Below are 15,118 nucleotides of genomic sequence, written 5' to 3'. Positions count from 1 at the left end.
AACATGGAAAGTTCAAAGATTATTCCTGAGCTGGAAGTAGGTTTCCTCACTCTGCTTTGCTCCGTTTTTCCAAACTTGTGGAGGTCAGAATAACCGTAGCAGCACATCATCATCTCAGACATTTCACAGCCAAATGAGTTGAAGTGAAAGATGCTGAAAACGGAGCAGGAAGTTCATGTTCAGTAGAATCACATCCTGACAAACGTCCGTAAGCAGACTGTACAGGAGACAGAGCGGACCTTCTGGAGTGACTTTAACATCATGGAGGACTCGATGTTCCAGCTCCAAATTCATTCATTTACTAATAATCAATCATCCATTTTCAGCTTTTTAGATGGAGCTAAAAAAAAGAGAGAAAAGCTTTTACGTCTTTCCTCAAATTAAGGTAATTTTCTAAATTAAGAACATGTCTAAACATTATGAAAGAACACTTTGATTCCAGATCCTTTCACCTTTTATCGGAGCTCCTTTTCGTGAAGCGGAGGGTCAGCATAGAGAGCATTCTGCTGTTTAACGGGACGACCTCTAAAAACCAGGTGATCCTGAATAGTGTGTCCTCTCTGCTCAGGCCTCTGGACCCATTAGGACCGACAGACAGAACCCAACTGTGATGCTGCTCTTCTCATGCTGGGGGAAATCTTTACGCTGAGTTAAGCAACAAACTGAAACTGAGCCGCCCGATTTTATTTTAGTAAATGTGAAAGAGTAGCTCTGAATGTGAGTCATGCACACCTTCACCGACTCACCAGGAGATCCATTCTGGGTGGTATGTAAAAAAAAAAACCTGCTGGAAAAAGGAGGCTGTGAGCTCGTTAAGTTCTGAGTCCGGCCCGGTGGGTTATTTTAGACCAGCAGCTCCTGACAGAAAGATTTTCTTTGGTGCTAAAATCTACCGTCTCTTTAGGCCCTAGGCAGAATACAGAGGGAGCATTAAAGTTCTGCAGGAGACAGAATGTGGTTTTATTTCCTCAAGTTTCAGCAAATTCTCTGTTTATTTAGGGAGAAGCTGCAGGAGAAGCTGTGAAGGAAAAAACTACGCTTACATCCTGCTTTAACAGGGTTAGGAAGGATTTTCATTCACAGAAAATGTAAAGTATCTTCCCTCCTCATGATGGAGGAAATGAGTCGCAGACAAAAAAATATGCAGCGAAGCACGACTGGAATCTGGCAAACTCATGAATGAAAGATGGAGACAATGAAACAAAGGGAAGGATTTAAATGAGAAACGAACAGAGCCGTTTGTGCCAGACGGAGAAACGGAGACGACGCTGAAGGATGAGGCAGAATATGTGAAGGAAGCAGCGACACAAAGACGCAGAAGCACAATGGTGGAAAGAGATCTTATGAAAGGACTCAGGCTGAAAGACACGACCGGCTGAAAGTGGAGGAAATCACAAAGAAACCAGGAAACCGATGGAGGGAAAACCAACGGCATGAAGAGGAGATGGATCTGATTTGTTGGTTTGTGAAAGAAAACAGATTAAATCTGAATGACACCAACATCTGTGTAGAGATAGCAAAATAATTATTAGAAAATCATCTAACTGTTTCTTAGAACTTGGTAAAAAAAAGAATCTGCAGTTTAAATGATTTCCTGTTTATCATGGAGGTCAGGTAGGACAGGATTCAAGATTTGACCTGTTATTCTTCACCCTAAATATGTTAATGAGGTTTATGAGCATGGAAAATGAATCATGTTTTATTATTATTATCTCTTCCACAGTGAGTCACAGGGAAACAGGATGTTTGAGTAAAACGCTTTTCAACCTTAAAACCTCAGAAATAATAACGATTTTCATGAGGAGATGCTGGACTGGATTCATGATGTTCTCCTTCTTTAGAGATGTTTATGAACAAATGAAATATCTACATTATAATGTATGACTCCAGCATCTCTGACTGGGGAAACAGAGCATTAAATGCAGCCTATCAATAATTTGCAAAACCAATTAATCTGCTGGATCAATTAAAATCAATCAATCCGTGATGGTTGACCAGAAAAAGGCTCTGATTTCTTTACTAAATCATCACCAGGTTTTAGTTTTAGAGAGTTTGTGGTGATTAAATCATTTCTGGATTTCTCAGCTGTCTCTTTCTTGGACGTCTTCTTCGCTGCCTCAGACTCTGCAGGACATCCTGCGTGTTTTGGCGCTCCAGCTGAACTCAGCACCATACTGCCGCCGCCGCCGCCTCCCACGCTGACTCACAGTCGTCTGTGACTCACCGTATCGACGCGGCTGGTCGCGTCACGGCAGCGGCTCTAAAAACCAATGATTCAGTTTATCTGGATTTGACCGACGCTCTCTCCTCGTCCTCCACAGCTTCGCTTCTCTCTCCTTCTTTACTTTCCATCCTCATCTTCTCATCCTCCGTCTCTTTGGTCCTCTCTCTCTCCTCCCACTCGTTCTGCCACTTCTTCCTCACTCGTTGCGTTCTGTTGCTTCGTCTCGCCCCCTTCGCTCTTTCTCACTCCTCCTCATCTCCATCTCACCCGGCATGGAGCTCCACCACGCTTTGACTTCAGACTTCACACTTTTTGTTTTCCACAAAGCAGAACTTTGTCAGGGAAACGAAGCATAAAAACACAAAGTTAACTTCTCGTTTTGAGCAGCTGGACCAGCAGTAGGTGTTTCAGCCCCGATCTGAAGAGGCTTCATGAAGAACAGATCGATCAAACACTAAAACTGCATCAGGGCTGGAATGAATCACAGAGTGATCAGTTAGTGGTCTTTTGATTTTAATCTTTCTCTTACACGTTCTTCTGCTCAGGAAGCCGTGTTTGGATATTATGATCCGTTTACTTATTCAGAAGTTCAGGAACTGTCAGGATCTGTGTTTTTCTGTGTTTATTTAGAGTTTTCTGTGTCCTTGAGTCTCTTCGTTGTCCTGTCCTCCCCTTATTGTTCCCAGGTGTGTCTCGTTTCTGTGATTACCCTCCCGTGTATTTAACTCCACCTGTGTTCCTTGTTCCTCGTTGGGTCCTCGTCAATGTCGAGTCTAGTTGTCGTCAGTGTTTCCATGTGCCTGCTGTTCGTTGTTTGGACTGAGTTTCACCATTAAAACCATCATTTTCATCATACCTGGGTCCGCTGCGTCTGCCTCACCACCCGCACTTCATGACAAACAGTTTCTTTACTGCAGAAATTTACATTTTAGAAGTGATCCACCAGATTCACGTGAATAATCTCGTTCTTGAATGTGATTCTCTGAAAGCCTCTGTTCACAATCAGACCAAACCTTTTCTGTGCTCTGAGTTTCAGGTTTCTGCATTTTGATTAGAGAAGATTCTTCTAAACTATGAGACATTTTTTTAACTTAATTCTTCTGACATTGTTGTTCATGTCTGGATAATTTACAGATCTTCACCAAACTGTTCCTGAACATTTGTAACGTCTCTGTTACAGGAGGAAGTTCACTGTGACGGATGTGAAGCTCTAACACGGATCACATCAGGATCCTTCCTCCCCACAGATCCACATGTTTTCTTCAGTTTCTCTCCTGCGGAGGAAATAACTCGGCTGTCCATCCTGGTCCCTCCTGCAATGTGGTTCCTTCCCAGACAGAAATGTGTTTTCTGCTGTAATGCTAAAAGTTGCTGTTCAGGCTTCACCTCAGCGTGTGCAGCAACCTGCCTGCTGTCCTCAGAGAGAGACTGAGTTTGTTTTCTGAGTCTGTCTTGAATCAACTAAATGTTTTGAGCAACAAAACTTCTCTGTAAAAGAATCAATTTGGATTTATTTATTATGCTGCAAAGTAACTTAAAAACAATGGGAATAGTTCAAGATTATATGAACTATAAACTCACTGTCACGACTGAACCCTGAGGAAACATGCAGCATGTCAGTAACCTCAGTCCTCCTCAGTGCTTTTCCTCTCCTTCCTGCAGGGTGAGGGGTTTTTGTGCAGCAAGTTTTTGTGCAGCAAGTTTTTGTGCAGCAGGGTTTTTGTGCAGCAGGGTTTTTTGTGCAGCAGGGTTTTTTGTGCAGCAGGGTTTTTGTGCAGCAGGGTTTTTGTGCAGCAGGGTTTTTTGTGCAGCAGGGTTTTTTGTGCAGCAGGGTTTTTTGTGCAGCAGGGTTTTTTGTGCAGCAGGGTTTTTGTGCAGCAGGGTTTTTGTGCAGCAGGGTTTTTTGTGCAGCAGGGTTTTTTGTGCAGCAGGGTTTTCTGTGCAGCAGGGTTTTTTGTGCAGCAGGGTTTTTGTGCAGCAGGTGTTGAGTCAAACCTCTCAGTATGCAGAGGGTTGCTGTTTGAACTCTGCAGAGAGTAAAACGTTTTCCACAACAACCGAGCCACTCATTAGTCACAAAGTGACGTTTTTACCCGACTTTAGTGGCTTTCAGATCCTGCAGCAAATATTCAACCAATTTCCTCCACACTAAGGAGGAAACACAAGACTCCAACTTTCACTGAACTTTGACAAAGGGAGATGATGCATGCTGTTATAATATTGAGGAAAACATTGTTAATTCGTCTGATTTAGATTTAATTGTTGCTTCAGTCGTCATGGTTTCACTTTGATGTCGCATGATCTGTTAAAAGTTTAGCAGTAAACATCTGCCATTATATTTAATGTTATTGATATTTAGTTTAAAACATAGCAGAGAGATATAGATTTAATAATTAGAAAGTTATTCATGTAGTTATGGATTTGATCTATTGATAACTAAGCTACATTTGAAACTTTTATTGATGTAGTTTATTCCTGTGAAGGCTTTGGAAACGTTCTGCTGTAATAAAACCTGCTGATCCTTCATATTATCATCTGGTTACTAACAAACCATCAGAATGGTTGCAGTAACAGCATCGTACAACATGAAGCGTCAGAATCCTGCAAACCAGCCAGAAAAATAACTGTAATCATTGATGTTGATCCTCTGAAGGTTTGGGCTACAACAGTCTCATCCTATCTGCACCAACATCCTTCAAAATTGGGATCATTAATATATTTTTTATTCAGTATTGATCTGGGTTTTAATTCTCAGAGCTCATCAATCATGTATCGATTACATTTAGAAGGAATTTTCTCCTTTACATTCTAAGACTGCACTCAGAGATGTAAATACCAGCTTTTATGCATTAATAATGACTACAGATCATGGAACATAAGTGCACAAACCTTTATTTATGCGAACCATGACTCATGATTTGGATAGTGTGCTTGTGTGTGACATTTAGCAGCAAAGGGCAGGTAGCCTGGCCTCCAGAAGGCCCAGCAGAGCAGCCATGCTCCCCTCACACAGGCAGGTTGTTAGTGAAGGCCCCCGGCTGAAGAAGCACCGGACATCAGGCACCGAACACGTGATGTGACTCGCAATGCGACTCACTATGATCCTGTTAGCTGCGTACAAACAGGAAAAGAAAAACTGTCCAGATTTAGCAGCAGAATTCAGAGACCTGAGCAGCAACAGAGTCTTACTTTTACAATTAAAATCTAAAGTTTGAACTTTTTGCCACAGATTTGGGGTAATAATGTATGTTCTACATGACAGATAATTATTAGAAATATGGAGTCAGTGTTTGCCGTTGAGTTTCCTGTTTTCCATGCACGTCTCTGATTCCTGCCGGAGAGGCTGGTGTTTCTCTCCAGGGGTCTTTGGGTGGCAGGTGGACAGATCCTCCACTCCTTTGTGTTTTCATCATTAAATCTGTCACCGTGACAACGGCATTTTCAGAAAACCTCATCAGATAACTGATCTTTAATCACTTCAGAGGTGTCACTACAGAGAAGTTTACTTTATCATTTCTTCCTCTTCTTGCTGTTCACATACTGCTACACGATGTTTCTGCTATCTGCTGCTAGCTTCTCCCATTATTCTGCTGCTTTTTTAATGCAGATTATTTTGGTTCCTTCGGGTCTCACATCATTTCTTCCTTTAACTCTGAGTCCATCAGCATTCCCTTCACGCCTCAGACATGACCAGATTTCCATATTTCCATATGAAGTCTGTTTTTTCCTTTTTTTCTTTAATCTAACTTTATATTTACTGCTTTGGACTTTTTGCCTCACAGGACCCCGTACTTCACAGATAAACTTGTTTTCCTCTGAAGCGTCTGAAGCACCAGGTTCTCTATTATTCAGCCGTCTGTGACAGATGCGTCTGTGAGTGACGGGAGCAGCGACAGCTTGTGCCAGATTGGACAATAAATCAAATGAGATCAACTCAAAGTCTGTTTTAAACAACATGATGTTCTGACACCAGAGGATTTCGTTTCATCTCGTCATCAGCCGTTTACGGTAAAACAGAACAGTAGTTGTGAAAACAGATTATGTTTTCTGTGTAAATCTGCTTAGAAGTGAAAATGCATATAAAGTCTGTTTTATCAATGAAAATCCATGTGAAGCACATTTTATAGCAGATATAAAAGTCATATAGTCTGTCCTGGGTTTTAACAAAAATAACTACAAAAACACCTAATGGTCAGAAGCTTAATGATACAGCTAACATAAATAAAAAATAATGATAGTCACCTGCATGGCTTTACATACAAATTATAGTCCGCTTGCAGAAAAGCACAATGTGAAAGCAAACCAAAAAAAAAAAAAGTAAAGATGTTTTAAAAGCTGCAAAGTTACAGATTAGCTGTTGTTAATGTTTGGTGTTTGATGTTCTGACAAAAATCCAAACAGTGAAGAGAAAATGATCAAATCAAACAGATACGGCTGTGTTGTTCTTGTTCGCTGCTTCCCTGGAGATTAATGTGGATGTTTGAAACGGTGTCATGGTTCCAGGCGATTCACTTTCTCCACATGAAAGCACATTTAGAGCCGTATAATTGGAGCGCTGCGTTTCTGTAAGTGTGACGAGGAATCAAAGCACCTTTCTCTTTTTGAAGTATTAAATTAATTCTTTCATATATTTGTGATTCACGTTTTTAGCCAAGTAGCGACCTTGATCCGTTTCATTCTTGGTAAAGTAACATGATGTGGAGAACGCAGGAAACAGAAAGTCAGCTGTTTGTTCATGGTGCTGCTTCCCTAAAAGCATTTTATTTTTGGCGCAGCCTGGTTCAGTTCAGGTGAAGGTTGCATCGTTTCTATTTACAGAGAGACAAGCAAAGCTTACTTTCATCTTCAAGAAACATATTTAGAAAGTTCATACCCTGCATGTAAAGAAAGATTTTTATATTAATAAATACCTCTCTGCATAAAGCTGCAGCTCTGATTCACACCGGTGCCATTTGAGCTGAAAGTGTTTTCCATGTTTTAAGTGGATTCATTGACATCGTGTCACATCCCTGAACAGATCCTAATAGATCTGTGTGGATAGCAGGACGACGCTGCAGCTCATCTTACAGGCTAACAGTCATTCATGTCATCATATCTTTAAAAAATGTAACTCTGTAAACATTCTGGAAAAAAATAGTTTATTGTCATGAAATGTTGAGGTACAGTTCCAGTCAGAAGATTTCTACGACTCATTATAGACATGAATGTTTTTAATTATGAGACTATTAGGCTGTTCTTTCTCCAGGATGGAGTCATCATGCAGAGGTACTTCAAGATAATCTTCCGTTTTGTTTTTTGACCACAGTACCAAGACGCATGTCAGACAGTGAGTAGAATAATGAAGGACTACAACTAAAATCTCAAATTTCATCTTAGATTAAAAGCTGGACGGTTGACACTTGGAACCGGTTTGGGGCACCGACAGAACAATCATCCCAAACACATTTAAAATGCTTTGGAAATGAATAAAATAAGCATTTACATTAAGATTCTGCGTTGGTCATTCCAAAGCCCCGACCTCAACCTTTATGGACGATTTTCTGAAGTTCTTCCTCAGTTCCAGTGAATCCAATCAGTTCTGCCAAAAAGACTCAAACGTCCAATCAGAAGAACCCCAGCAGGTTACTGATGGCAGTAAAACTTCAGGTTAAGACAAAAATCATTAAGGACAGGTTCTGAACCCTGTGAGGATCTGAGAAAACCTCCAGTAAAATCAACACTTTGCACCCAAATCCTGTTTTCATAAATCTATGAAAGACACATCCTGGTAAAGAGCCATTCAATAAAACAATGAAGATATATATAACCCAGATCAACCCAATTAAACTTCCACGTGTTTCATTTTATGGGTCATGGAAGCAGCTGATGTCACAGGGGAGGAAATGTGTTCATGTTCTGATCGTTTTTCTCCTTTAAAGGATTTCTCTTGCAGAGCAGGTGATGACATGTGATAATGTTTCATATAAAACACAAATAGGTTAACAGCATGTGAAAACAGCACAGATGCAAAACTGTTGGTTTAGGATGCAGAGCTGCATGTGAACCAAACTGTTTGGTACAAACAAAGTAAAGAAATCCATCAAATATTCATTAAAGTGAAGGATCTATTGGCACAAACACACATCACACACTGGTAACATCTAATTAACTAACCTCTGACCTTTATCATGGTTGTTTTGTCCTGTTGTTTCTCTACAAACATCACATTTATTACTCTACTTTTGCTGCAGTTCATGTTTTCCTTCTTAAATTTACACATTTTAATAGTTAATTATCAGCTGACATCTCGTTTAATTGTTTTTATTGATTCACATTTTTCAGGTGGACATTTGAAACCTTAAAACAAAATAAATGGATCAGTCATGTTTTTGACTCTACTGTCAAAAGAACAACACAAAGTTAGCGTTACCATAGAGATATTTAAGCACATGACTAGAAAATAACTCAGAAAAATCTCATTTCTTTTTTCCCTTCTGTACAAAGTTACAACAGTGAAGTCAGCTTTGTTTGTAAGGCTGAGACGGTTTGGATCAATGATGGGAAACAGAAGAACCAAAGACAAACAACTCAAAGTTTCCTCTTAACTTCACTATTTCTACTGGATGAATCTCATTGTAGTTTATTTATTACGTCCAGGTGAACAGGCCTGATGGCGTCTCCACTGCTGAGTGTGTGTTTTCCTGTGTGTGTCTGCTGGACTCCAGGCTCCATATCTGCTGTGGCAGAACATGGACCACAGCCACTGTGGCTCTGCGCCCAGAGCGAGGGCAGTTCAGAGGTTCTGATGCATGACTGCACAGATCCGGGAACATTTCCTGACCAAAACCCACCAGGACCACTGCAGAGTCTGCAGCTCTGGTTCCTGCACAACCAAATGGACTCAGACTGAAACATCTCCACCTGAAGGTCCGAATGTGAGGAGGATTTCTGCTCCTTCGTTTCTGATTCTGTCCCACTTACAGATTAAAACCTGGCAGCTTCATGGGTTTTGTATATTTTCATTTCCTGCACAGAGCAGCTTTAATTAATGATTAAAGAACGAGTTAAAGGCGTCAGTAAGAGAGATCCACTTCCTGATCAGAAAGGTTTTCCCAGCCTGCATTGCTCCATCTGCTGCTGCAGAATGAGTCGGTAATGAGGAGGAATTTAAGCCCAGACAGCAGGGGGCGGGGGGGGGGGAGCTCCAGCCTCTCATTGTTTTACACAAAAGAACATCTCTATTCTATAAATGAAACATAAATGCAATTTATGCTGCTCCACTTCAAACACAACCCCAGCAGACTTGAAATTAGACCCAGATTATCATAAACACACAGCAGCTTCTTTTTCTTCACATCCAATATAGTGAATACATATATTTTTTATTAAATAAAAGCACCAGATTCTTGGTTTTTAAACTCAATAATCCAATGTGATCAACTTACAGAAGAATATTGTTGTGTAAGGTTTAAATCCTTCTGAATCGACCAAAAACTCTCATTTTTGGGAGGAAAGTTGTGGAACAGAGATTAGAGTCCTGATCCACTGTGTTCTTATGGTTCTGATCAGTTTCTTTAGTTTTGGTTGCACCTGATTGCTGTTCAGTTTGGATGAAATTAACAGTTGAAAGGTTAAAGATGTTTTGTGTTACATTTCGGTAAAACAGACTCATCCCTGTTTTGTTTTCTCAGCAGATTGTTTTTCAGCCTCTTTAAAAAAATGAAATATTACTTCTTTTAACCTCAGTCTGACATATAAAACATGCAGCGCTTGTTTCATATTAATATGATTTCATTGTTGTTGCATCTTGTTTTTTCCATTTGAGAGCTCCTTGAATATTTCACAGCTTATGAATCATTTTTCTGGCACTTTTAATTTAAAACACACCCACAAAAAAATCCAGCCCCTGTTACAGAAAGGGAAAATTATTCTGATGCTGCTGCCCAAAAATCCAACATATTTGACTTTTCTTCTTTCATGATTATCATCTAACCTGTGACAGAGAAAGACTCTTATTTTAGCGAGTACAGGAAGTCCAGTTAAGCTCTTTCTGTTTGTCTTTTAGGCTTTTAGTCCTGAACTGACTCATTTCAAACTGTGATGTAAAAGGTTTAAATTAGAGCGGGTCAACAGGGCGGCCGTTATCAAACCCTCTGAGCAAGAACCAGAACCGGGGACTTCTGTAACTGGTTGCCATGGTGATACCCTCTGCATCACTCTGTTCGTTACCTCAAAGAAAAGACAAACTGTGCGTGTTATCCGAACGATTCTCGAAGCCAGAGCGACTGGACCGTCTGTTGTTCCAGCCTGTGAACTTCAGTCTGACATGTTTATTGTTGGATATCAGGCAGCTTAAAAAATCACTTCCAGCTTGGAAAGAAAACATCAGAGATCAATGAAATAGAGTTTGGGTCTCTGGACTCATTAAGGAGAGAACTCTGTAAGTCTTATATCAGCAGGACTCACTGTGTGAACGTAGAAAAAATATCTAACAGTAGATTTATAAACTGTACATGTGGAGATTAAACTGTGGTCATGAAGGTTAGATACAGAACGTTTCTGTTTCATCCTCACTGAACTTTCTGTGGGAAAAACTTAGATTTGGAGTGAAACCAGTTTTTAAGACGGTAACTGATTGAGTCCAGGTCCAGAGGCTGCATCCTCTGAACTTACCGGCTTACATCGAACCTAAACGGTCCACGTTAGCCGGGTTCTTCATCGACTGTAACGACTGGAAATGAGCGACTGTAAAACTGGTTGGTCCAAACCTCAGATTTATTCCCACCCTGACCTCTGCATATGCCTTGTCACCTAGCAACTAAACACAAACTGGTAAGAATTATTGTCACCCTTTTAATATATTACACTTATAAATAAATATTTTAGTAATTTTGTATCAATATTATTACTCATCTACGCAGATGATAAAAGACAAAGACCGCAACCATTTCAAGCTTCTGATTTTTGTTCTGTAATATTTAGATTTTTTAGATTTAACTCAGTTCTCCTCTCCTACTCTATCTCCTATTTCACCTGCCATTTTTACAAGAATAAAACTCTCTGGCCGCAGTGCATCTTGGGATAGGATGGACCACGAAGGACAAACTAAACCCTTCAAATCCGGGGACAGAACGATGCATCTTGAGGAACCTTTGAATCCAGACAATCTTCTTCATGAAGCTGTGAGGTAATCGATCTTTAAATGCGGCTTTTGAAGGATGCAGCTCATGAATTTGCAGCCCAAATTTCAGTGACCCATTTCAAATCTGAATGGTGTCTCTGCTGCAAAGTGCAGCTGTGGAGCTACAAGGAGACTTTACACATTTTATGAAGTATTGATGATCATTTCTCATAAGTAATTTAGTCGTCTCAGTTTTTCTCCGAGCTTTTGTAGGAGTAATCAACTAACAACACTGGGTTGAAATTCCTGACAGTCCTTCTACTCTACATTGAAGGAAACACAGAATAGTAATAAATGTGCTTCAGTGCTCAGTGGCCACAACTATAAATAAATAAGTTGAAATCAGTTTCTTCTTCCCTTCCAGTGTAGATCTAAGCAAATGAAACACTGATGAAGCACAAAGTGCAAGTTTCAAAATGAGGCTGTTGTGCCCTGCAACCAAAACATGAAGGACAGAGCAGGAAAAGGCACAGGCACATTCAGTCCAGTGTCTGAAATCATCTCATTTCTCTCCCCGCTACAGGGCCGTGCTAACGTCTCACAGTAAATAAGTTCTGCACTGTTCAGAAGAGAGCTGCCTGCCTCAAACATCAGAGATCAGATACACAGAAGCTTTCAGCTAACTATTCTTAAACAAGCATTAAGCACGGTGACTAAAAGCAGCTAGACTCTCCAATCTGTACATTATTTACATTTTTACACATTAGTCATTGTTTGTCCAGGTGTTTGTGCTGAAGAGCAGAACCAACAAGCAGCTGCAGCTCCTGTTTGGTTCTCCGAGGCTCCAACTGAAAATGAAAGGCAGCGAGACGTGAGCTGGTGGATTTCCATCCATCCAAACAGAGGAGTGTAAACCAGCATGCAGCTCGATCAGCTGCTGTCAGCAAAATCCAGTCCACCGTAGAGCCAGACATCCCTGATCAGCCTGATGCTTCAAACACCTCCCTCTTCTGCTCCAGCCTCCTGTCTCCTCTGGCCTTAACCTTCATACATAAGGAGGAGATAATCAGTCTGGCAGCAGGGAGGTTAGTCCCACCCTCTGGATGTTTCACGGCTCTCCTGATTGGCTGCGTTGCCTCTTCAGGCGTCTGGCTTCTCCACCAGCTTCAGAGCCTCGTGCATGCCGGCTGCCGACAGCTTCCGGTTGATGTTCCGGTAGCGGCAGCGCAGCAGGTTGCTGTAGGTGGTCCGCAGGTCACGGTTGAAGAAGGCATAGATGAAGGGGTTGATGAGTGAGTTGGCGTAGCCGAGCCACAGCAGCGTCCTCTCCAGCCACAGCGGCACGCAGCTGCACTCCACGCCGCAGACGAAGGGCCGGGCCGTGGACACCAGGAAGAACGGCAGCCAGCAGAAGGTGAAGGCGCCCACCACGATGCCCAGGGTGGCCGCTGCCTTCTGCTCCCGCTTGAAGATGGACTGGTTCTTCCTCTTCCTCCGCTGGTAGTGCTCGCCGCTCTTCAGAAGGCGGGACACGCGGCTGCTGCACTCCTCCTCCACCTCCCGCTGCAGCTTCAGCGCCGCCGCCACGCAGTCCAGGCTCTCCTCCTCGGCCTCCTCCTCACATTGCTCCGTCTCCGTTGCCTCGACGCTCCCCGTCTCCCCAGACTCTGACGGCTGCCGGGGCTCGTGCACCGCTCGGCCCCCTCTGTGTGCCGCCCCTGCGCGGTGCTCCCCAGCCCTGGGGAAGCCGGTGATTGTGTGCTTGGCGGCGCTGAGCTTGGCTGCTCTGTAGATCCTGTAGTACATGATCAACATGACCGACATGGGGATGTAGAAGGCCACGGCCGTGGAGTAGACGGTGTAGCCAAAGTCCTGGCTGATGAGGCAGACTCTGCCGTCGTTGACGTTCTGCGCCCAGCCGAAGAGCGGGGGCAGGGTGATGGAGGCGGAGAGGAGCCACACTGACAGGATCATCTTGGCCATGCAGCAGCCGTTCTGTCGGACGGGATAGGTCAGAGGTTTGGTGATGCCCAGGTACCTGCAGGCAAAACAAACACAAGATTTTTACAGTTTAGACTTAGAAATGAGCTGATTGGAGAAATGACTTGCCTCTCATGAGCAATGCTCACCCCACCCCCAACAAGGTGCCCTTGAACAAAGAGCTTAACCACAATCTGTGTGAGCCATATGCAGCCACAGATGGGAGCTGTGAGATTTTCTGAATGAAAAGCAGTCGGATGCTGCAGGAAGTCGTCTGACTGAAGGTCCAGGTTACAGCTGGACCTCAGAGAACAGAACAGCCTCCATCTGGGGCAACTGACTCCTAAAGGCTATAAAAACATGCATTGGATGGATTAATAAAAGTCTGTGTTCACTGATCTAAATGCAGAACCTGTCTCAGAGCACAGAGAGCTGAGATCAAACCTTAAATGCTAAAACTCAGATGGAAACAGATCTGATTTTATGACTCAATCACTGGAAATGAAGGATTAACGGATAACAAATCATCCCACAGTCTCAGTTTGATGAAATCTGCAAATGTGAAAGTTTCTCCTGCAACACTTTGTTTCCTGTAAAAATGTGACTTTATGGTTTGAGGTTTAGTTTCAGAAGTTTTTTGTTTTTTTTTTACCTGTCGATGCTGATTACGCACAGAGTCATGATGGACGCGGTGCAGCACATCACATCCATGGCGATGAAAACGTTGCAAAAAAACTGTCCGAATATCCACTGGCCGCCGATGAGGTCCGTGATGCTGACGAACGGCATCACGGCCAGCGCCACGGACAGGTCGGCCAGCGCCAGAGACACGATCAGGTAGTTGGAAGGCTGGCGCAGCTTCTTCACGAAGCACACCGAGATGACCACCAGCAGGTTCCCGCAGATGGTGGACAGGGTGAGCATGGTGAGCACCCCGCCGATCAGAACCTTTTCCACGCGGCCGTAGCTCAGGATCTGCTCCCCGCAGCGCGTCCCGTTCGTCTCCATGACCTGCGGCTGACTGGAGGAGGACGGAGAAGTGGCCGCTGCCGCCGCCGCTGCCGCAGCTTCTGCGGCGTCCTGCGCAATTTTCAGCAGCCGAGGCGCCAGAGCTTCAGAGATCATCATGTTGGTGGAAATGCCAGGCTCTCCGCCGCCGACTGTGTCCTCGATCATGAACGCGGACCTCATGTTGTCAGCGGAGAAAGTTCCGTTAGTCGCTCCCACAACAACCATCCTGGAGTCCGGCGGTTCTTTTTATCCATGGACGAACTGGAGACCCGTCCAGCGGTGACATGGACGCGCACAGATGTGCCTGCGTTGGTGTGAAGAAAGTGTTATTTTCGGTCAGAACACAGCTACGTCTCGGCGAGCTGCGGGGACATCGTGCGCGTTAGTACGCATGGCGCGTCGTGGGCACATTCTCAAACACTCCGACCCATAAATCCCGCTTTGTGTCCCTGACGGTCTGATGTCCAGCAGCTGCAACCATGCAGAAACTCCGAACCCGCCGTGCGCGCGGATCACTCGCAAAAGTTGCCACGTGACGTCAAAAGGCACCTCGGAGAGCGTGAAAGCAACCCGATCACACCTATCCCCCCCACCCCCCACCCCACACACACCCCTACACACACCCCTACACACACACACACACACACACACACACACACACACACACACACACACACACCCCTACACACACACACACACCCCTACACACACACACACACTTACGCACCCCCCCCCCCCCCCCCCCCCCCCCCCCCCCCCCCACACACACACACACTCACTCTCTCTGTAATTAGGGTGAAATT

At 43.6% G+C, this 15,118-nt stretch overlaps 1 protein-coding gene across 1 annotated transcript; it reads right to left on the bottom strand.

The window, feature by feature from the left end:
- Positions 1 to 7,345: 7,345 nt before the first annotated feature.
- LOC114138044 (5-hydroxytryptamine receptor 7) lies at positions 7,346 to 14,906 on the bottom strand. The gene is made up of 2 exons (XM_028007064.1): positions 13,957 to 14,906; positions 7,346 to 13,362 (listed from the first exon to the last, which is right to left on the bottom strand). The coding sequence occupies exons 1-2, from the start codon at positions 14,538 to 14,540 to the stop codon at positions 12,465 to 12,467; spliced, it is 1,482 nt and encodes a 493-aa protein (XP_027862865.1). The 5' UTR covers positions 14,541 to 14,906; the 3' UTR covers positions 7,346 to 12,464.
- Between the last annotated feature and the right edge of the window lie 212 nt (positions 14,907 to 15,118).

The sequence above is a fragment of the Xiphophorus couchianus genome, chromosome 22 (assembly GCF_001444195.1).
Source record: "Xiphophorus couchianus chromosome 22, X_couchianus-1.0, whole genome shotgun sequence".
Classification (NCBI taxonomy): Eukaryota; Metazoa; Chordata; class Actinopteri; order Cyprinodontiformes; family Poeciliidae; genus Xiphophorus; species Xiphophorus couchianus.
Note: the sequence above shows the minus strand (reverse complement) of the source record. Positions and strands in the feature narration are given on the sequence as shown.

Excerpts from the sequence above, each read along its gene's own strand:
- LOC114138044 (XM_028007064.1), bottom strand. The coding sequence starts at position 14,540 with ATGGTTGTTGTGGGAGCGACTAACGGAACTTTCTCCGCTGACAACATG. Across the intron at positions 13,363-13,956 it reads TGCGTAATCAGCATCGACAG|GTACCTGGGCATCACCAAAC; the intron begins GTAAAAAAAAAA and ends TTTTGCCTGCAG.